The sequence below is a fragment of the Nyctereutes procyonoides genome, unplaced genomic scaffold, assembly GCF_905146905.1.
Source record: "Nyctereutes procyonoides isolate TBG_1078 unplaced genomic scaffold, NYPRO_anot_genome, whole genome shotgun sequence".
In the NCBI taxonomy this organism is placed as follows: Eukaryota; Metazoa; Chordata; class Mammalia; order Carnivora; family Canidae; genus Nyctereutes; species Nyctereutes procyonoides.
Window position 1 is genome coordinate 35,871,733 of NW_026575120.1, and position 22,279 is coordinate 35,894,011.

Sequence of the window (22,279 nt, forward strand, 5' to 3'; positions counted from 1 at the left end):
ACATAGGACATCACTATCTTCATTTTATAAATGAAAATCTGGGCATACACAGTGGTTTTGTAAATTGCTAAAGTATATAGAATGAGATCAAAAGGATTTTTCTAACAGTTCAGCAGATGGTTATATCAGGAGTGTTGGCACTGACCAGGGTCATGTCCCCATCCCATCCTCACATGCCCTCCATGCTAAGAATGGCAGCCCTAACCCACCAGTACGTTCCCATGTCATTCTAGGGGCAGCAGCGCTGACCGGTGCAGTATCCCACACAGTCTCCACAGCTGTGATTTGCTTCGAATTAACGGGTCAGATTGCCCACATCCTGCCCATGATGGTGGCTGTCATCTTGGCCAACATGGTGGCTCAGAGCCTGCAGCCCTCCCTCTATGACAGCATCATCCAGGTCAAGAAGCTACCCTACTTGCCTGACCTTGGTTGGAACCAGCTCAGGTCAGGGGCACCAGCTGGAATTAGTTCAGACTTGATGGGGTAGGGGTGGGAGGTTCTGAGGTTGAGACTGAGGTTAGAGTCAACATTTAAAAACATTGCTTCTTACTTATTTTTATGTTTCCATGTACTTAATATTATGAGTGATGGAATGCGTGGCAAACCATGGGAGGAATAGAAGGGACAGCAAAGGAATAAGCATGTGGTAGGGCTAACCCCCCATGCCTTCTCCCCCATAGCAAATTTACCATATTTGTTGAGGACATCATGGTTCGTGATGTGAAGTTTGTTTCAGCTACTTGCACATACGGGGAATTGCGAACCCTGCTCCAGACCACCACAGTCAAGACTTTACCACTGGTTGATTCTAAAGGTCAGTGGGAAAAAAAGGAAGCAGATCCCTGAGCTAGTGACTTGAACAGGTGCTCCACAGAGGTGGAGGGGACACTGTAGTGTGGGCTTATCTCTGGGACCACCTGGTCTGCCACAGGATACCCAGCCTATGTTCCTTAGGGAACACAACATCTTTGAGAAGGAAAACTATAGCCAGAACACAATCATAAGAAGATAGTTAAAAATCCAACTAGAGAGGGGCAGCTGGGTGGTGCAGTCAATTGAGTGTTCAACTCTTGATTTCAGCGCAGGCCATAATTTCTGGATGGTAATCTCAGGATTGTGAAATCGGTCCTTGCCTGCATCGAGCTCCATGCTCAGTGGAGCATCTGCTTAGGAATCTTTCTCTCCCCTGCCCCTCCTTCCTGCTTTTTCTCTCTCTCTCAAATAAATGAATCTTTTAAAAAATCCAATTAGAGAACTACAGCCAATACTCATTAGTCATTGCAGCTATGTTCTCTAAAGTCACCGTGAACACTGAATTAGGGGTACTATACTGAACTGTCGCCCTGGAGAAAAATATAGAGTTAGATTCCTCCGGTCCCATTTTTTTCAAATAATGAATGCATAAACTTATTTTATGTGTGTCTCTCTTTAAAGACACCTTATTTAATATATACTGTTGATTCATTAACTAGAATTCATGGCCAAGAGGGCTACAGCTCATGCCTGAACGAAGCTTACCTAGCACACATATTTTCTCCATAAAGCACATCACAGCCTTCCTGCTTGGGGTGGGGGGTGGGAGGGTCTTAAACAGCAAAATTACCAACACAAACCCCACAAAAATGTGCAAATGCAGCATTAAGTAGACCACTGAAAAAATGCTTGTTTATGAGAGCTGAGACAAGAAGCAGAATGTTGCTTTTCCGACCTCAGCTGGGAATGTGTGCATGGGGAGGTTTGCTGCTCTGTGCAGGTCTGTGTATGCCAGTAAAGGCATCTTGAGCACTGATTTGGGGTTTACAAATGCCTGTATTTTAGCCAGGAGACAAATTCATAAATCGGGAATTCATGAATAGTGAAGCTCAGCTGCAAATCTGGAGCCCCTGATGTGGTTCTCTTTGCTACTTAGCTAAATGGTAGCTGTCCTTCAGTGTCCAACCTGAGGGACAGAAGAAACTGTTCTGGATGAACAGTTTTTTTTTTTAATTTTTAAAAGAATTATTTATTGGAGCACCTGGGTGGCTCAGTTGGTTAAGCATCTGCCTTTGGCTTAGGTAATGATCTCAGGGTCCTGAGATTGAAGCCCCACATCAGGCTCTCTGCTCAGTGGGGGGTCTGCTTCTCCCTCTCCCTCTGTGCACACATACACACACACACTCTCTCTCTCAAATAAATAAATAAGATCTTTTTTTTTTAAAAAAAAAAAAAGGAAAGGCTGCATCAAAATAAGTATAAATTAGCACCAATTAGTATATCATCAATTGGGTCTCTAAGCGCTAAATGAGTGAAATAAAAGGTCAATCCTGGAAGATGTTTGAAATGAGTTTTCAGGAAGAGAGAGTAAAAGCTAGAAAAGGAAGCAGGAGGGCTGGACTTCTGTCCCTCAGTCAATCTTGTTGAGTGGGGTGATGGGCAGAGGGGAATGGAGCAGGCACTCAGGCTGAGCTTGGCTCTCCCCTAGATTCTATGATCCTGCTGGGCTCCGTGGAGCGCTCAGAGCTACAGTCCCTCCTGCAGCGCCACTTGGGCCCTGAGCGGAGGCTGCGGGTGGCCCAGGACATGGCGAGGAAGTTGTCTGAGCTGCCCTACGATGGGAAGGGACACCAAGGCATCTCACCCGAGGGCCGAAGGGAGTCCTTTGCCTTTGTGGATGAGGATGAAGATGAGGACCTCTCTGGGAAGCCCGAGGTGACCAAGCAGGGAAGGGCTGGGGGAGCAGGATAGGATGGGGAAAAGGAAGATCAGGAAGAGGGAGAGGGGAAGCTGGTCACTGAGAAAGTCAAGGAGACCAGTGTCCCTGGGGGCCGGGGGCCGAAGGAGATAAGTTTGCAGACGATGGTACCAATGAGAACGTAGAGGGATATAGGAATTCTGACCAGGTGTGGGGGTAAATGGATGGAGACAGACTTTCCAGGACACCAACTGATAGAGGCAGGAAGGCTCTAGGCAGCCACTTCCCCGGGACTAAGAATTTTTACTGTTCCTTACAGCTGCCTCCTCTCTCTCCTCCTCACCCCTTACCATCTGCCCCATTGTCCTCTGAAGAGTCCAATGGGCCCCTGCCCAGCCACAAACAGCAGCCAGAAGCACCGGAGCCTGCAGGTAAAGATTCTCCCAGCATGTACCCTCCCTCATGCCTTGTGGGTTCTCTCTGGGCTCTCCACCATCTAAGAGCTGCTACCATGGGGAAGAGGACAGGGGAGGGTGGGAAGGGAGTCCTAATCACCGAATCTCCTTATTACTGCCCCAAGGAGTTGGGGCAAGGGCTGATTTAGGAGCGTAGAAGGGAGGGTGTCTATGGAGGTGGAGCATCTGGGAAGAACAGTTTGTGTGGCAAAATGTCAGGGGGCCCTTGGAAGGTCCCCCTACTCATTTCCTCCCAGGACAGATACCACTTTGTTTCTGTTTCCATCTGCTCACCACACCTCTCAGATCAAAGACCCTCTGTCTTTCGGTCCCTGCTGCGCTGCTTACTTGGCAGACCTCGCCCCACGAAGAAGAAAACAACCCAGGTGAGAGTAGATGTGCTGTGGAGGGCGGAAGGGGAAGGGGGCATGCCTCTAAGAACTGAGAAACCTATGGTCCCTAAATCAGGGGGAGGAGGTCCCACCATGGAGAAGTTTCAACATAGGACAGAAATGACAAGTAGGAAAGCAGGCCCATGGGGAGAAAGATGGAAAGAAGTTGGACCTATGGCTTTCTTCTCTAGGAGTCAACGGATTTAGTGGACAACATGTCACCTGAAGAGGTAAGAGAAACAGCAATATGGGGGGGGGGGGGATTGTTCTGTGTGATGAAGACATTGCTCATTTGCTTCATTGTGTTGTTGTAAGAAAAAGATGTGAATCTAGGCCAGAAAGCATTTTGAGAGGTTGGGAGCAAAATGTGATTATGGAGAAAAGGATGGGCACATCGCTCAGCAGTGGGGGAAACTGGGTGGTGTTCTCAGAGGGGTCAGAAGAGAAAGGTTTTGAGCCTCCACGCATAGATGGGACCATCATGCTAAGATGGGCCTTAGATCTCTTAGACATTAGGGATGTTCTGGACCAGGTGGAAGCTGTGCAGGAAGGTTGAGCTTGCCTAAAATAAAATGTACCAGGCAGCCAACAGTTACGCGTACCAATGTGGAAGAGCAGCATGGAAACTAGAATGGTCGGTGCCTGGGGGAGGTTACAATGCTGGATTGGCCAGGACCCTGAGACAGTGGACAACTAGGAAATGCTAGGAAGCAAGACTGGAAAGAACTGAAAACCAAGAGCAAATATCATCAGCGGTGTCTCATTTGGACAAACACCTATTTCCTAAAAAAAAAAAAAAAAAAACATTGTTATTGAGTCCATGAGAGAAAATCTAGCCTGGAACGGGCTTGTCGGTGAAGAACAGACAGATGTGGAGTAAAGATTTGGAGGAGGCAGCAGGGCAGTCCTGGTCAGAACTGACCTCAGGGTTGCCGAGAAACAAGAGTCCATTAGCAGCCATTCCATTTAGCAAAAGAATGCAGTTCCCCTGTGGAGGCAGTAAAGTCAGAGCTTTAAAAGTATGTAGATGACAAAGAACCTTAACGAATATTATTTTAAAATAATCACCTCCTTGATTATCCACATCAAATGAAGGAGGGCACAAGGAGTCACAGGAGAGAAGGAAAGTCTTCCCCTTCTCCCTTGGTCATGCCTCAAAACACACACCCCTCTGATCAATGGTTACTGGAAAAATCGAATCCATGAGCACAGAGGAAAAAAAAATAGTTCTTGTTCCTGCCCCTAAGCAGGAATCAGGTGGGTCATAACTATGGTTGAGAAGGGCTTTGCTCGAGTACTAACCCACTCATCACACTCTTCACAAAAGTACACCAGCAGGAAAAGCTAGTTGACCAGTGAGGCTATTTAACGACCACTGGAAATAAAGTGCAATCAGAGGTCAAGACAAAGCATACATTTTTAGCTTATGTCTTTCCCAAAGAAGACTTTAGATATCTAAAAAAGATAAAGATATCTAAAGATAAAGACTTTAGATGTCTCCATGTCACCCACCGGGAACTTCCAGAAGGATAAGATCCAATAGGAATAAAAATGCAGGATATTTTGAAGCCAGTTTTCAGATTAGATGGAGGAAGCACCTTTGGCAATATTCAGGTGACGCCTGTGGGAAGAGTGGAAGAGTGCAGTCACACGTCACCAGAAGTGTTTAATCTGTTCCTCTGTTAGGAGTACACACAGTTAGAGCTTCGGTTTGGTACTAGGGCTGAACCTCTGCAAATAGTGGGACATGTCAGACCCCGAAGCAGACATCCCCCACCCCTTGGACACAAGCTGGGACTTCCTGGAATGTGACTGCCAGGCAGTCAAGGTCGGAAGCCACCTGTGTCATCTTGGGCAAATGACTGAAGCACTCTGTGCCTCTGTGTCCTCCTCTGTAAGATGGAGATGATGAGAGGCCATTGGAGACCACTCAAGGAGTAAAGCAACTCAAATAATGCTTGGCCCAGAAGAAGTGATTGGTGGTCATGCACTGGAAACAGTTCTGTTATTTTTGGTCCTCAAGGGAAGACAAAAATGGAGCCAAGGAAGGCAGGAAATGATCCTAGAAAGGTCCAGGAGGACGGGAGCAACCAAACCAGGGTTGGCAAGGGTCCTACAAATAAATCATGTCTACAGCACACCTGCTGAGTGGTCATCCTGTGCTGTGAGAGCCAGCCAAGCCCAGTGTGAACCTTCAGTCAGGGAGAACAAGGTTTGGAGGAGGTGGGGCTGTGGTCCAGAACAACCCGGAAGGGACAGATGGAGAACACACCACTGTGGACTACCCACTGGGCACGAGAACTAGGAGGCGGCCTTCAAAGACGTTCTCTGACGCTTGAGACGTGGGGATTTGGACAGTAGGAAAATAAGATAGTACAGCATTCAGAAGGTGAAAAGGGATTTCAGGAAATTTGAGATTCAATTATGAAAGTCAGAGCTAACCTGACTTTGGAACTTGCGGATTTTGGCATGGATATCTAAAATCAAGAGGAGATGAAGGCCTTCAGGCTTCATGCCTCATGCCTCTATCACGGACGAAACAAAAATGGTTTTACTCAAGTCAACTAAGTGCCACGTGATTCAGTACAGCTCTTCAAACCCAACAAGTAGTTGCCGCAATCTGTGGGAGGCAAATGTGCTGGACTCTCCACAACACACGGTGGGCAACCCCACATCACACTCTCAAGAGCTTCCATCCTCACCTCTGTCCTGTAGGCAGAGGTAAGACAAACTCCAGTAAAAGACTGAGTGCCATCCATGTTGTTTTTGAAAAGGAGAGACCAGCAAAGCACTTTGGGGATGAAAAATCGTGCTCCTGGGAGTGTCAGGGTGGGGGCAATCAGGGTGGGCCAGCAAAAGCAGACTCAGGAAGGCTCGTCTAGTTTCCCTGGAGTGGGTGTTACAGGAGTGGGGGAAAACGAGACCCAGCAGATGGCTTGGAAGTGACAAGGGTCTGGGGCACCAGGGGCTGGAAGAGCTGGAAGACATGCAGGCAGCCGTGCTTGAAGTGCCTGAGGGTGAAGGGGATGTGGGGCCTGATGGGGGGTGTGCTGGCCCCTGGGAAGAAGCGGGAGGGGGAGCTGTTGACAGTTGCTTGCATATTTCAGGGTCTGGGGTGGGGCTGGGAGGGCTGTCTGGGGTCAGGCTGCGGGTCTGAGGTCATAGGGGGCTCCGTGATGGGGAGTGACTGCCCTCCTCTATCCCGCAGATCGAGGCCTGGGAACAGGAGCAGCTGAGCCAGCCTGTCTGTTTTGACTACTGCTGCATCGACCAATCCCCCTTCCAGCTGGTGGAGCAGACGTCCCTGCACAAGGCAAGTGCTTGCCCTCAGACTGCTCCGGGCCGCAGAGGGCAGGGGAGGCCCCGGGCGGACGGACGCGCGCTGACCCGCTGCTCTTTCCCCGCAGACCCACACGCTCTTCTCGCTCCTTGGCCTCCACCTTGCCTATGTGACCAGCATGGGGAAGCTCAGAGGTGTGCTGGCATTGGAGGAGGTAAAGGTGGCATGTCCCCTTTGAGCAGCACAGGATAAGTGAGGGTGTGGGGAGGGGATGGTTTAACATCTGGGTGGTCCCCCACGTTTCCCTCTCTGTTTGTCATATGGAGACAGGATGCAGGGTGGGGGGGAGCAGGTGGCGGGTGGAGGGGGCTGCCCCCACCATCTTCCACAGAATGGGGGCTTGGGAGGAGGGTTCAGGGCAAGAGTCACGGGTTCCTGTGTGTGCTCGGGCAACGGCGGTGAAAAAGAGGGCAGAGATGGGACATGGCTGAAGGACGCCTGAAGTCATGAAGGAAGGGGCCTTGTCAGAGGAGCTTGAGATTCCCGGCTCCGCAGGTGGGCCTGGCCCCCAGGCCTCTTTACTTGCCACTCCACATCCTTCCTTCCGATGCTCCTTGTGCGAATCTGCTCTTCTCTCCTGCCTGCTTCCTCTCACACCCATCTTCTTTCTCTTCCCGCTTTTATCCCCTCCCTCTCCCCACCAGCTGCAGAAGGCCATCGAGGGGCACACCAAGTCTGGGGTGCAGCTCCGCCCTCCCCTGGCCAGCTTCCGGAGCACGACTTCCACTCGGAAGAACCCAGGAGGCCCACCCCCTCCCACTGAGGCCTGGAGCCTGCCTGAGGATGGAACTGGGGCTCCTGCCTCCCCAGAGTCCCCCGCACCCTCCCCCTCCCCAGCGCCCTTGCTCTCTGAGGCTCCAGCCAAAGTGGAGGGTGAGCTGGAGGAGCTGGAGCTGGGAGAGAGTCCGGGGCTGGAGGAGGAGCTCGCTGACATCCTGCAGGGCCCGAGTCTGCGATCCACGGATGAGGAGGACGAGGACGAGCTGATTCTTTGACGGCCTCCAGGATCTCCTCTTAAAGACCGTCCCGGGGCCCAGGCCAGAGGCTGGACTTGTGTGTCGGGGGTATGTCCTGAAGTTGGAGACCTCACACCATCGTCCTGGCCCCTTCTGGGAATCTTAAAATGTGATAGTGATAGTCCGCTATTTAGGCCCTGTGCGACAGGCAGGAGGTTCTGGCCCCAGTGAAGGACCTGATACTCCACAGGGCTTCCCGAGTCTCCCTGGTATGTGAATGGGAGACACCCTGCCTCTGCCTGCCTCCCCTCAGCCCCCACAGTCCCCTGGTCTTCTTGTTCCGGCACCTTCCTAGCACCTTCCTGGCTTTGCCCCGTGTCCGCCAGTCTCCACGGGGGGAGGCCCACAGTGACTGTGGCCTGGGGGGAGATGGGAGAACCTCATGGCCTCGTGGGCTGATGGCCCAGGATACACTCAGGAATAATCCACACGCCACTCTCAGAGCCCCCAACCCTGTTCTCCCACTTACAGCCGCTCCCTGATATTTGCCTCCTCCTCCTCCATCCTGGCTCCCACTACCTGCCGCCAGGCAAGGGCCAGTCCCCTAGCTCCCCTGGCCGGGATATAGGCAGCCCGCAAGAGAAAAGGTCTCTGTGCAGGAAGCAGGTGTCTTGCTGCCCAGCATTCATGCCTCCTTCAGGCACAAATCCGCCCCATCTCACACCAGGCATGGCTTCCTCGCCCTCCAGGTCCCAGGGCACTCCTGGGAACTAACCCTCACCTCCCCACGGTCCTCCCCGATCTATCCTGCCCAAGGGTCAGCTGTGCCCTCCAGCTGCTGGGGCCGGGGCTTCTCCCACCAAGACCGAGCCTCAGGGCAGCCAGGCTACTGGGTCTCTCAGCCACCAGCCCTACTGAGACTAGTTCTTTGTGTTCGTCTTCTAGAGGTGGACAGATGGGGGTTCAATGCCAACATGGCAGGCCCCTTTGATGCTTCCCATGCTCGGAAGTCAGAGGCCCTCCTCCCCAAATCAGCGACAGGGTGCCTGCCGCTGGCCTGCCTTTCCTATGAGGTGGTCCCAGGTGCTCTGAGCCCCCAGAAGCCCTCATTTCCACATCCACGGCTCCCCTGCTCCCTCCTTTTGTGCCCCGTCCAGTTGTGTAGTTTTACCCCCTGTCTGACATCCTCCTGCCTCCCCTCCCCTGTGCCCAGGCTCCATCATCCCCCAAATAAGACACTCATAGTCAGAGGTGCCACCACATTCTGTTTAGTACCATTGAACACAGCCTGTCGCCCTCCAACATGACATCCCTTCCACCTCCCCAGGCCGAGAGAGAGAGAGAGAGAGAGAGAGAGAGAGAGAGAGAGAGAGAGAGAGAGCAGCCTGGAGAGGGGGACTGGCAGTGGGCATTTGAGCCCGTGCCCATGTGTATATAATCTATAATATTTATATATATATATATTTATATATAATTCTCTCTGTAATATATGTCATAGAATCTCTCTTGGGCCTGGGGTGGGAATGTCACATTAAGAAAACATGCTAAGACTGGCCATAAAAATGGATATTTCCCAGACCTGGAAGACAGAGTATGGGACGTAGAGGTGAGGGCAAAGAGAAGGTCATACGCTCATTCACCAAGAGCCCCTCCCAAGCACAAGGGTAAGAAGGGAGGCGTGGGGGGAGGAGGGCCAGTGGAAGGGGAGGAATGGGAAATTTGGATTTTTCTTTAATAAAGTGATTTGAAAACGAAAGTGCATCCCCCCTCCCCCCGCCCCCCCCAACCAAAGGAAAATCATTTAGCAAGAGCAGTTTCATTCACAAGAATATAAAAACAGCCCTGTTTCGGGACTGTTGAAAAACGTGCTGCACAGCCTTTAACCCCAAAGGAAAAGCGACCCTCCCCCACCCCCCAGCCTCTTCCTGCACATGCCCCTCCCCTCCCCCTAGAATAGGCTATAAGCAAACCCCATGCACCCTGCCCCCAGCACCAGAGAGGCAGTTCCTCCCCGCAGAAGAGTCCTAAGAGGGTCCCAGGCCAGCTCCTCGGCTCTTCTCCCTCTTCAGAGCAGAAAACGCAGGCCCCACCTGACGTGAGGTCGGCGAGCCCCCTCCACGTGTAAAGTCGGCTAGACTCCCTCACAGCTTCAGCCACTGCTGCAGGGACCATTTGGCTTCCTCGGGGAAGGGAGGGAGGGGGCAAGAACGCTGCTTTGGTCCACCTTTCTCAACTCCACAGGCCCTGAGCAAAAAGGAACTGTAATGAATGAACCTGCTGGATTGGACGTCCGCCGTGGTCTGGGGGCAGAACGTAGGCACGGAGGGGATGAGACGCAGAGAAAGAAGATGGTACACTGAGACAGCAGGTGGCACAGGGCGAAGGAACGGGGACCCGTGGCAAGAGGGGACCATGAGCATGCAAAACCCAGAGGACCCACGGCAGGAGGGCCAGCAGCCAGTGAGGGCACGGCAGGCGGCCAGGCCACGGCCCTAGGGCACCCCCCGCCCGGCCACCTCCCCACCCCACCCCAGCTGCTAGCTGCCAGGTCCTGCAGCCTCCTGAACCCCATCACGTGACCAAACACAAAGCGAGGTCTTCCGTTGAGACAGCTGTGGACAAGGTGACTTGACCTCCCCACACGCACCATGCCCACTCCTGGGTCCTCCAAAGTCCCACCCCAGGAAAGCCCTTGTCCCCCTCCCCTGGGGGACACGGGCCCCTGGCCTCGGCTGCATTGTAGGAGCACGTGGGGATGAAAGTGTGAAGTCTTTGAGGTTGGGGGCATAGGGGGACAGTAACTCCCCACCTCTCAACCTCCTCATTCCCGGGAAACAGAAGTCTGGTGGGGTGGGGAGGGGACAGTTCTGCCCAGGGTCTGGGAAGGGGTGACAGGTGCTCCCCTCCTGGCAGAGGGTAAAGTGGCAGGACCCCTGACGAAGCGTGGGCAGGACACAAGGCCTTGGAGCTGGAGCCTTAGTTAGGCACGAGGAAAGAGGGAAGGCGACGATGCAGCTCTCAGCTTCTCTCCTACCCAGTCTCCCTGTGCCACCGCAGCGGGGCGGGGCAGTGTGCCAGCCAGCTCCACAGCTGTGGCGTCCTGGCTCTCCCCGGCCCTGCTGTCAGGATCTCTCAGAAGTGCCGCGGCGGCCCTCAGCACAGCGGAGCAGAGCGGAGCGGAGCCGGAGCCAGGTGTGGGAGGACGAGCCAATTCAGGGGCCTGTGCCTCACTGTCACCCGGCCTGGAAGGAAGGATCCTCGACTCTCCTCTTTCCCCACAGCAGGCCCGGGAGGGAGGGGACACCTGCGGGGGGGCCCTTTTTGGAGTCCTGGGAGGAGCTGAAGAAGGGGCAAAGGAGCCGCGCACCCACACCGCTCCTCAGCGAACAGCCCCCCCCTGGCCGGGGCCTGACAGCACCGGACTCCTCCCTCCACCCCACTCAACCCTGAGTCCCCAAGAAGTTATAAAAATGTAGAAAAGGCAAAGAGAAAAGTGTAAACAGCTCCAGAGAATTAGAGGGTGGATGGAGGGAGACACAGCCCTCATGCTTCCCCTTTTGGCCAGGACACATGCATCCTGTGTCACCCCCTCGGGGCAGGAGACGAAGGCAGAAGAGGGGAGCAAGAGCTGGAGCAGCGAGCCCCGAGCCCCGGCTGGGCCTTCCCAGGACCCTCGGATCCCCCTTCCAGCTACGGGAAGCGCGATCCTGGAACAGCGGCCGTTCTGGTTGTCCTCAGTGACCTTCTGGTGTCCTCAGTGACCTTCTGGTCTCGGGGCAGGCCTTGACAGGAAGACTCACGGCTGCGTCCTTGGGCGTCCCAGCTGCCACGTCCACCTCCCCCATGACTCCTGATGTCAGAAGCCGATTTTTCGCTGAGGGCAGACTCTCCGCCCTCTAAGGACACGCGACGTGAGGTGGCTCCCCTGTGCCCGTCGAGCCGTACCAACAGCCCCCGAGGTCTGTTCCTCAGAGCCGGGATGAGCTGGGGCCACGGCCGGAGAAAACACGGAGTCGGGAAAAGCAGGAGAAACGCGGAGAAAGGCGGCCTTCCCGCAGCCACGGCCGAGGCTCCCGGAGACGAGTCAGAGTGCAGAGCCGGGGTCCAGTCGACGGCCACAGCTGCTCCGGCTCCCGGCTCCCGCGCGTCCTGGGAGCCCCGCCGCGCTCCACCAGCGCGGGCCCAGAGGCCGGCGCCTAAGCCCGCGCACAGCCATCTGCTGGCCTGGGCCTTGGTTCCCGGCCCGTGCTTCCTGCAGCACAAGCCTGGATAAAATCCCACAGGCCCCCGTTCTCCTGGTGAGGACTGGCAGCTCCTGGGTCCCTCGCGGTCTTCTGCCCGGGTCTCAGCTGTACTGCTGGGGGAGGGAGGGTGTTGTTGCAGCCATGCCCCTCAGGTGGGAGTGGAAGGCTGGGTGCCGAGTGGGAGGAAGCTAGTTGTTAGCCTCACCCTCCTCCTCATCAAAGGATTGCACACCTGAGGATGTGACATCAGACACCTTCCTGCTGAGAACAGTCGACATCTCAGGGTCTTCTCGTGGGGAAAGGGACTCCAGGTCCCGGCATCCTGCGTCCTCTTCCTCCTCAGGGGCCAACGGCCTCTTCTCCTCCTCAGCAGGGCCCCTTGCCAGGTCCACTCCACCCACCCCCGGAGCCCAGTCAGTGTCTGACCCCAGCAAAGGTGGAGGCTCCTGTGCAGAGTATCCGGAAGCAAGTTGGGAAGGCCCCATTTCGTGCAAGCTAGGCTGTGAGTCATCAAATGCAGGACCAAGATAGGATCCTGTAGCCGGAGAGGCAATGAGGGACTGGTCGCTGGCTTCCCAGGCATCCGATGACCCCAGACAGTACATGCCCTGGGACACGTAAGAGTGAGGCCATCCGTCCATGGGCGCTTGAGCAAGGGCATCTGTAAAGAGAATCACAGAAGTCAGCGGGGTTACAGAGCATGAAAGGCGGCAGCAACAGTGCAGACAACGGAGTAGGCGGGGGGCGAGCGTAGGAAAGCTGAGACGGACAGAGTCGTAGAAGAACACACAGGAATGGAAGTAGCCCAGTTAAGCTGGGGAGGCCTCTTGGGCCTCAGAGGGGCCATCCCTCACCTTGACTCTCCATCAGCTCCTGGTAGTTGTCACTGTAGTTGCAGCCCAGGGGCTCCTGGGCCGAGTTGACACTCATGTCCTCACCATCCATAGAAGACCAGGCCATGAGTGTGGCCTCGGAGATGGCAAACTGTTCCATGACACCTACGAGAAGAAATGTAGTTGGTACAAGATACCCCTGGGAACCCTTAGACACGTGCACGGTGGAGGGCGACATCGGGGCAGCGCTGTTCAATAGAAAGACCATGCAAGCCACTTGTGCAATTTAAATTTTCTTGTAGCCATAGTACAGAAAATTTAAAAGAAACAAGTGAAACTAATTTTTATAAATATCTTATTTAACCCTATATATATATATATATTAGATGATCTTTCAACATGTAATCCATGTGACAATTATTAATGAGATGTTTCACATTATTTTATTCGTACGAGTCTTTGAAATCCAGTTGGTATTTCATACTGAATCTCCATTGAGATGAGCCACATTTCAAGTTCTCAGATGCCACGTGTGGCCAGTGGCTAGTATATCTATGGGACAGCGCGCACTTCGCATACACCCCCAAACAAGGCAAAACAGTGTGGGACAGTCCAGAAGGTCAGATCAAGGATTCTTAGCAGATAGAGTTGAGGGGTCTTCTGGTGAGCTATCCAAAGGGCCTGAAATGAGGAATTTCCAGGAGTTGATCTCCAGAAGCTCGTAAGAATGTTAGCTAATACTAGGTAGTCAACGGCAGAGGAATCTAAATGAGAGGGCTCAGTTTCAACAGAGAATCCCCCAGGGAACACCACGGGCTTGTAGGTCCACAGTGGTATCAAGATGAAAGTTCTAGGAATTGGAAAGGAGAAGGAAGGGAGGATAGACTAGGGAGCCTGGGTAGACTTAGGGGTCCCCATTCTAGTCAAAGCCGGACGTTGAAGCTTCCATTGCCAGCTGCCCTGAACTACCCCCTACGCACTACATGTTTGTCTCCCCTCCCCACTGATCCTCCACCATCCACACCACCAACACAGAGATACCTCTCTTCTCTTCTAGATCTATCTATCATTCTTCCCAGGCCTCTTATTGAGACCTGCAATAGGGGCTTGGTCGCCATGGTAGGTGCGCTGTATGCCTGTCTCCTAGCAACTCCACTGTCCTCTTCTGTATAACACGCTCTCCTTACCCAGACCCCCCGATCTTCTCGTGGTTGGTTGTCACAAGTAATGAGCCACGTAAGTGAATGAATCCACTACAGCAATGTGCTGAGGGGCAAGGTCTAGAAGGGATTTCCCTAGTGCCTCTTCTTTTTCCTCAAGAGACATGGATACAAGGAGGGACTTTCAGTGTCCAAGGCCCCTGACTTTTTGTCCTATACCGATGTGGGAGAGAAGACACCTGGAACAGGTGGACCTCCAGTCCCATGTAATTCTCCTTAGTTTCTGACATGATAATAAAAATAAGTTGGAGGCCACTTACCCGGATCAATCAAAGTTCTTGATATCAGAGCTGATTGCAAAATTAAGTCTTATGGTCATCATATGCCTAGAGCCAATCCTGCCACAGGGGATCAGGCTGGAAGGTCAGTCTCTGACCATCCCGAAAACGTGTCTCTGGAGGGTCCCCGGAATAAGTACCTGCCAGGAAACGTGCCTCCTTCTCGCCATCGCTGAGGTCGGAGTAGGCGTCCGTATCTCTGCGCACCGCCTCATGGCTGTGTTGCGGCTGAATGGCTGGTGCCTTCCCCCAGCCCTGCCACTCAATCATGTGGGCCACCCGGCCTTGACCCATGGCTGTGGGCTTCGTCACATGGTCCTTCATGCTGCGAGAAATCCCTGAGGGGCCAGACATTCCCCTCCAGAACACCACACGATACCCATACAAGATCCACCCCAGGTCCCCACCCATGACCCACGGGAACTCCATTCAGTGGAGAAGCTCCATAGGAGGGGTAGACTGGACAGGAGGGCTTTCCAGAAAGGGTAAATAGGTCAGGGATGGGGGTCTTCTTTAGGCCTCAAGGAGCAAGGAGACTGAGACCAGGAGGGGGTCGGTATTCTCCTGTCTGGATGCATCCCCAGGTAGGGAGTCTCACCTGAGAAGGATGACTTGGCCAGGGCCCCGATGCCATAGGCGTTAGAGTTTCTCTTAAGCTTCGGAAGAATAGAAGTGGTGTCCTCCATGGAGAGCTGGAAGAGGGACGGTGGGAGGAGGGGCAGAGGGGAATTCAGGGTTTCTGGGAGGAAGGGACTGAGCGAGGGCAGGTGAAAGGGAACCCTTACACCAAGGAGACCCAAGGACGCTTATCCCCCAACTACCCTTGAAAATATGGGGGATCGGTAGGGAATGTGAGGGCTCGGGGAGCACTGCATTCTGTGGCAGATCTAAGGGAGGATGTGAGAGGAGCTAGGATGCACTGGGGTGGGGGGTGCTGGGGGAAGCTGCACTCACATTGATGCCATCCCAGGAGAAATCAGTTCGGGTTTGCTGTGAGGAGAGAGCAAAGGGAGTGGGGATCCCAGAGACTCCCAGGACTGCAAGTAGCCCCCACCCCACCCCCATCCCAGGGACTTCCAGAAGTGTCTGAAGTAGAGAGGTTTTTCCTCGGCTTAATTAAGGGGATTAGGATCTCATTGTGGAACATGTGGCCGTGTTTTGAGGAAAGTAGGAGAAATGTTCTGTAAAAGCATCCACTCTGAAGGGGTGTTTGGGCTGTTCTCTTGAAATTTAAGAAAATAATTCAAGGATCAGGCAAACTGGGAGACTTTGTTCACCTTGGTTTCTGTTTTTTGTTTGTTTATTTGTTTTTTTAAAGTCCTTTGGTTAGGGGCTCCTGGGTGGCCCAGTTGGTTAAGCGTCTGCCTTCAGCTCAGGTCATGATCTCGGGGTCCTGGGATAGAGCCCCACATAGAGCTCCCTGCTCAATGAAGAGTCTGCTTCTCCCTCTCCCTCTGCCCTGCCCCTTGCTCACTCTCTCTCTCTCAAATAAATAAATAAAATATTAAAAAAATAAAAGTCCCTAGGGCGCCTGAGTGGCTCAGTCGGTTAAGTGTCTGCCTTTGGCTCAGGTCGTGATCCTGGGGTCCTGGGATGGAGTCCTGCATCGAGTCCCACATCAGGCTCCCTGCTCCATGGGGAGCCTGCTTCTCCCTCTCCCTCAGCTCCTCCCCCTGCTTGTGCTCATGCTTGCTTGCTCTCTGCCTCTCTGTCAAATAAATAAATAAAATCTTTTTAAAAATAAAATAAAAGTCCTTTGGTTATGGGGCCGCTGGGCATGGGGCCTCACCTCGGTGGAGGGCCGGTGGAGGCTGCTCCCATGCAGCGAGCTGGTGCTGTCCATGGGGATCTGGTCGACATCCTTCAGGCCCTTCCAGTCCACTGCAATCACCTCATTCCCTGAAGTGGCCACAGGGTCATTAGCTGCTCTACCATCAGCACCCCCCATCTCCCTACCCCCGCAAAAGGCCCCTCCAGGCCTCAGAGGGCAGCCCCTTCAGCCACCACTCCTTCTGATAGCACATTTCCCTTTACATCCCTACTCTCCCCCAGGTTTTGGTAGGACAAACCGTTATGCTGAGCCAAAATATTCCCTTTGAGCTCAACCAAGAATAGCACATTCACAGAAAGTGTTATATGGCCTTATTTGTTGTTATTTAAGTGGAGGGGTCAGTGGTTGGGTTTTACCCGGAAAACAGTTCTTTATTCTGCCCTGAGGAATCTCTGAGGGTTCCTGTATGGGAGTATAGGGCAGCTGTGCCTTTCATCCATGATGTTTCTAGAAAGAAGGGCAGAACTTCTTTCCATATAGGTAAGCTTCCCTATATGTGGGCTTTATGATTCGTATCTTGGAGCTGGTGCATCTGTGTGATGGTGGGGTTAGAGGCAGGACTGGGGCATGTTCACCCAGAAACGGTGAGAGGAGAGAAAGCAAAGAATGAGATGCCATCATTTTCCCTGACTGCTGGGGGACCAGTGATGGATGGAAGGGGAGCCAAGGGGGACGGGGGACCGGGGGGGGGGGGGGGTGGAGTGGTAAGAGAAGGGGAATTTTTAAACTAGGAACTAAAAGAGCAGGCATTCAAGTCATGCCTGGAGAGCTGGGGGCTGGAGGACCATGGTAATTGTTCGGGTGAAGCCAGAGCCTGGGGCCCAGGCAGCTGCTGGCAAGAGGGCAGGGTGGTGCCTCTCCTGGGAGGTCGGGAAGAGCCATGCTGGGAAGACACTCAAGCATCAGATGGCTCTGGAACCATCTGACCTTACAGATCTCCCCTGCACGCAGAGTTTTGTGATTCTGAATTTCGGGCCGGGGCCGCTCTTGAGAAGGGGTGAAGTGTGGGGGTTTCAAGCATGGGGAGGCACGCAGCTCTCATCCACACCGCCAAGGCAAAGGGACTGTGATTAGTGGGTGTGAAGGAGGTAGGGCCCCTCCTCAGTGAGCCCCTCTCCCTCGGGGCTGCAGGGGAGTGATGAGGGGGACAGAGCAGGGGCCATGGCTGGCGGGGAAGAGGACCTAGGGACCCCTGGGCCTAGCCGGAGAGAGCAGGAAGGGGGCAGACAGGGGAAGGGAGGGATGAGGGGGGCCGGCAGGAGCGAGGGGAGGGCGAGGTGGCCTTTGCAGGGGAGGCAGAGCTGAGTCAGAGCCCCCAGGGGCGGGCAGGGGGAGAGAGAACCCCAGGAAGAGGTGAAGGCAGAGAGGGGAGCATCCATGGAAATAAATCGGGTCTCCGAGAATCAGGCTTCCGGAGAGGGAGTTTGTTTGTAATAATAATAATAATAATAATAATAATACGAATTATTCTGTCAGCCTGAGGTCACTGGGTCGTGTAGGCGGGAGAAACTGGGAGTTGGGACGGGGGAACGTTGCGGGTTTGGGGAGAGGGTTGGGCTAAATCGCGGAGCCGGGAGCGAGGAGTGGGTGCGCGGGGGGGGGGGGGGGGGGGCGGCGGTAAGGGGGTGGGAGCAAGGCAAAGGCCGGGGCTGACCCCGTGGGGGCGCGGTGCCGCCCCCCACCCCCCACCCCCCGCCCCCCGCCCCGGGCCCGGGTCGACAGCAGGCGGCCCCGCGCAGGCCCCCGCCGACAGGTGCAGGTCCCGGCCCCACCCTCCCGGGAGCCCGTCCCCGCCCCGCCCCGCCCCCGCCCCGCGCCCCCGGGCCTCCCCCCCCCCCCTGCCCCGTTTGTCCGGGCGTGGACCCGGCTCCAGTCCCCGAGGCCCCGAGCGCATCCCGCCCCCGCCCCCGCCCCCGCCCCGGAGGGAAGGTGCACGTGAACAAAGCGGATCGGGGGAGGCAGGAGCGACAGAAAAAGGCCACAAGAGAGAGGGAACGAGGTGGGAGCGGAGCACCCGGGCCGGACGGGGGCGGGGGTGCCCAGGGGGAGGCCGGGGTGCGGGGCGGCTGCCCCGGAGCGGAGGGGGGAGGCGGGGGGGGCGAGGCGGGGGCGAGGCGGGGGCGAGGCGGGGGCGAGGCGGCGGCGGGCGCGGGGCCGCGTGTGGGAGCGGGGCTGCGGGAGAGCTGGTGGAGGGGGCCGCGGGGGCGCGGGGGGCGCGGGAGCCAGGCCGGGGGGAGGGGGGAGGGGAGAGCACGGGAGGGGAGGGGGAGGGGAGGGCACGGGAGGGGACGGGAGGGGACGGGAGGGGACGGGAGGGGAGGGGGCCGCCCCCGCCCGCGCCCGCGCCCGCGCCGCCGCGGTACCCACCCACGGTCCGGGAGCCGATGCAGCCCATGGCTCGGGCGCCTCCGGGGCCGGGCGCTCACCGCCGCGGGGCGGGCGCCGGGGGCCGCACCGGGAGCCGCGCCGCCGCCCCAGCCGCTCTGCAGCGCCGCGGCTGTCTCCGCGCGGCTCCGCTCCCCCCGCCCCTCTCCATCCCTCCCCGCCGCCGCCGCCGCCGCCGCCGCCGCCGCCGCCGCCGCCGCCGCCTGGCTCCCCCGCCCCGGCTCGGCTCGGCTCGCTCGGCTCGCTCGGCGGGCGGCCGCGGGGAGGGGGCGGCCCGGGGATTGGCTGCGCGCGGCGCCCCCGCCCCGCCCCCGCCCCCGCCCCTGCCCCTGCCCCGAGCTCCCTGCGCGGGGGCTCCCCGCGGGCCGCGGCCGGGCTGGCGCCGGGGGAGGGGCGCGGTGCGGGAGCCCGGGGCACCCCGCGGGGGGCGGCTGCTGGAGGCCGAGGCCCGGCCGGGACGCGCGGGGGGCGGGGGGCGGGGGTGCGGCGGCCGCGGGCTCCGCAAACACGTGTTTGCCTCGGGGCCGCGTCCCGACGGTCGGATGCGGCCGCGGCCCCCCGGCTCCCCGCGCGCCGTCCGGCCCACGCGAGCGGGTCTCCGGGTCGCGGCGAGGGGACGGGAAACTCGGGGGGTGCGCCTGGGGCAGGTCGCCCCCGGGCCTGATCCCCGATCGGGGGTGCGGGCCTGCAAGGACACAGCTCGGTCCCAGCTGCAGCGAAATAAAAATCAGGACCGCCTGGAAGCACAGTCGTAAGCCCCGTTGAACTTTCTGAGCCTTGATCTCTGATAGTGACAGCAGGGATGTCCGGAAGCAGCCAGGACAGCAGAGGACTGCCCCCCCCCCCAAGGGGTCCGGCAGGTACCGAGCGAGGCCTGGGGCGTAAGAGACTGAGAGAGTGACCTCCGCGGCAGGGCTCAGGTGGGCAGCATCCCCACGGGGGCACCAAGTGAAGTACAGAAAAGTCGGGCCCGGGGCCTTGTCTAAGCAGCACCCCCAACCCAAAAGCGTGACAGAGCAGACCTAGTCTGCACCAGTGATGGCAAATGCTAAACCGGGCCCTGCTCCCAGGAGTCCCAAGTGCGGGGTGCGGGCGTGTAACGTGTAACGGGACAAAAGATCCAGTCTCCCCGAATCCGCCTTTTAACCCTTTAGGGTCTGAACGGGGAGCTAAACTTTAGGGTGGTAACCACTATGTTCTACGGAATCCCAGAGGAAAGGTGCAAGCGAGGATGCTGATAGTGTCCCTGCAGACCTAAGGGATGGAACTGTGGAGAGAGAACTGATCTTCGATCTCTGTGCGCGAAGAAATAAACCAAACCTGCATCTGTAAAACCACGAGAGAGAAGAGGGCCTAGTCAGTAGATCTGCCGGGATTTGAATCATCCGGAATGATTTGTGGCCAGATCAGATACCTTATTTTGACGGTGAGAAGAATGAGCAAATATTCCTGCACACACACACACACACACCACCACCCCGGGCCCCATATTTACTCTTGTTGGTTATCCAAAAGAAGCGTCAGGAGGTTTCTGCCCTCCTGGAATATATTGCCTAGCCGCAAAGGAAAGAACAGGGAAGAGTGGGAGAAAAAGAAGAAGGGGGCGTGGAGGAGAGGAAGGAGAAGAGGAAGGAGAAGAAACAGCCTCCAATGCTACAGCAGCGCCACTCGACCCCTGTTGTTTGTGGCGAGAAAGCACTGACGGGAATATCCAGCCGTCCAAGGCTGGGTTTATCCAAATGATTGAAATCAAGTCCACACAAGGGACCTCGGGTCCTGAAGACTCATCATGGTTCCCATTCTGCCTTAAAGGTATTTCCAGAACCAGAGAAAAACAGAATATCAGAGGCACAGCACTGGCCTGCTTTCCTTCTGCTTCTGGTACAGGATCCTCTTACTTCTCACCATTGAGAGGCATTCTTTCCCAGCCTCTTTGCCATCTTCTGAGCCAAGGTCAAAGATTCCAGTTCTGATATGAATAGGAACAACCTTTCCGGAGGACGATTTGACAGTACTGATCAAAAAAAAAAAATCTTTAAAATATGCATTGCTGTTGTTGCGACACTACTGAATTGTGACACAGCTATTCCATTTATAGAAATATTCCAGGGGAATAAAAATAGAACGTGGACAAAGACTTAATCTACAGCACCCATCGGAGCACTATTGACATAATGATGAAAGATTGTACGCAACCCACATGCTTAAACCTGGGGATTAATGAAATACATTAGGGTATATGCTTATAACAGAATATGTGTAGCCGCTGGTAATATTTTATAATTGGACAATTATAATATTTTATGATTGTTGACGAGTTATTCATGATATATTGTGACATTAAAAAGAAGCAGGCTGTAGTATAAAAACGAGAAGATATCAATGTCTGCTGGAAAATCACATACACGCATTCTCCTGCCTTTGGTCAGGCTTTCCATCCCAAGTAATTTACGGGATTTCCTGAGGAAAGCCTATGTTTTACGGATGTCCAGGCTCACTCATCAGTTAAGTTTGGCCCTCAGTGAAACCACAATATTAATGAGTCTATTTCCAAACTCGAAATAGAGGACTTTGCCCCAGTGTAGCATTGGTACTTCCTGATGGTCCCCTTTAGAACATGACAGGGTGGAAGGGTGTTTCCCCCTTCTCTGTGGTTGCTGTTTCATGCCCCCAATCTCCTATGGATAGATCTTGGACAGAAGGAACAGAACCAAGTTCAGAAACAGTACTGTCTAAGGGTGCCTGGGTTGGTTAAGTGTATGACTCTTCACCCAGGTCTTGATCTAGGGGTTGTGAGTTCAAGCCCCACGTAGGGCTCCACAGTGGGCATGGAGCCTTGAAAGAAAGAAAGAAAAAGAAAGAAAGAAAGAATGGAAGGAAGGAAGGATGGAAGGAAGGAAGGATGGATGGAAGGAAGGAAGGAACTAAAATAGGGACTCTAGGGGCACTTGGGTGGCACAGTCGGTTAAGCATCTGACTCTTCGTTTTGGCTCAGATCATGATGATATCAGGGTCATGACATCAAGCCCCGTGTCAGGCTCCATGTTCAATGGGGAGTCTGCTCCAGATTCTCTCTTTCTCTCTCTCCCCTCTCTCTCTCTCTCTCTGCCGGTCCCCCAGCTCGCTCTCTCTTTTAAATAAATAAATAAACCTTAAATAAAATAAAACAGGGACTCTTGTCCTAAGGATCCATGGGCAGAATCTAAATTCCCTAACCTTGGTTGGGAAAACTTACATCTTTATGTTCATTGGCTTGTAACTGAAATTCTCCTTGTCCTTCTGATATGCATATAGGCTGCAAAGCACAGCGGTATCAGAGCTGTTGTTCTGTGTCTTTACCGCTTATAAAAATTCTGGATGCTTCTATTATACAACAGTAGTTGTAGATTTCTTACAGTATCCTCTATGCTCATCGCTACTTTGAGATGATGGTGTTACCGAACCTCCCTGTACATGTTCCTATTTAGTGCTTTTATAAGGAAGCAGGTATGTTACTATATCACAACCGTATAATAACTGGTTTTTTATATTAGTCATTTCCTTTTTATCTTTTTAAAAATATTTTATTTTTTTATTCATAAGACACACACACAGAGACAGAGACATAGGCAGAGGGAGAAGCAGGCTCCCTTCAGGGAGCCCGACGTGGGACTTGATCCTGGGTCTCTAGG

At 54.8% G+C, this 22,279-nt stretch overlaps 2 protein-coding genes across 3 annotated transcripts in view; one reads left to right on the forward strand and one right to left on the reverse strand.

The window, feature by feature from the left end:
* Nucleotides 1-9,704, forward strand: part of CLCN1 (chloride voltage-gated channel 1) — a 30,542-nt gene extending 20,838 nt beyond the window's left edge. Inside the window, exons 15-23 of the mRNA XM_055335192.1 lie at nt 234-447; nt 684-817; nt 2,465-2,691; nt 2,994-3,105; nt 3,436-3,515; nt 3,713-3,751; nt 6,730-6,834; nt 6,929-7,015; nt 7,506-9,704. Of these exons, the coding sequence (XP_055191167.1) occupies nt 234-447; nt 684-817; nt 2,465-2,691; nt 2,994-3,105; nt 3,436-3,515; nt 3,713-3,751; nt 6,730-6,834; nt 6,929-7,015; nt 7,506-7,856 (1,349 nt within the window). The 3' untranslated portion in view covers nt 7,857-9,704. The remainder of the gene's footprint in view (nt 1-233; nt 448-683; nt 818-2,464; nt 2,692-2,993; nt 3,106-3,435; nt 3,516-3,712; nt 3,752-6,729; nt 6,835-6,928; nt 7,016-7,505) is intronic.
* An 80-nt stretch (nt 9,705-9,784) lies between these two features.
* FAM131B (family with sequence similarity 131 member B) lies at nt 9,785-18,711 on the reverse strand. Of its 2 annotated transcripts, XM_055334572.1 has the most exons (7): nt 18,591-18,711; nt 16,182-16,291; nt 15,347-15,382; nt 14,991-15,084; nt 14,533-14,730; nt 12,916-13,059; nt 9,785-12,722 (listed from the first exon to the last, which is right to left on the reverse strand). In XM_055334572.1, exons 1-7 carry the CDS (start codon nt 18,616-18,618, stop codon nt 12,250-12,252), a joined length of 1,083 nt encoding a protein of 360 aa, XP_055190547.1. In that variant the 5' UTR covers nt 18,619-18,711; the 3' UTR covers nt 9,785-12,249. The 2 variants fall into 2 exon arrangements, with proteins under 2 accessions (XP_055190547.1, XP_055190548.1); XM_055334573.1 differs by lacking the exon at nt 15,347-15,382.
* Between the last annotated feature and the right edge of the window lie 3,568 nt (nt 18,712-22,279).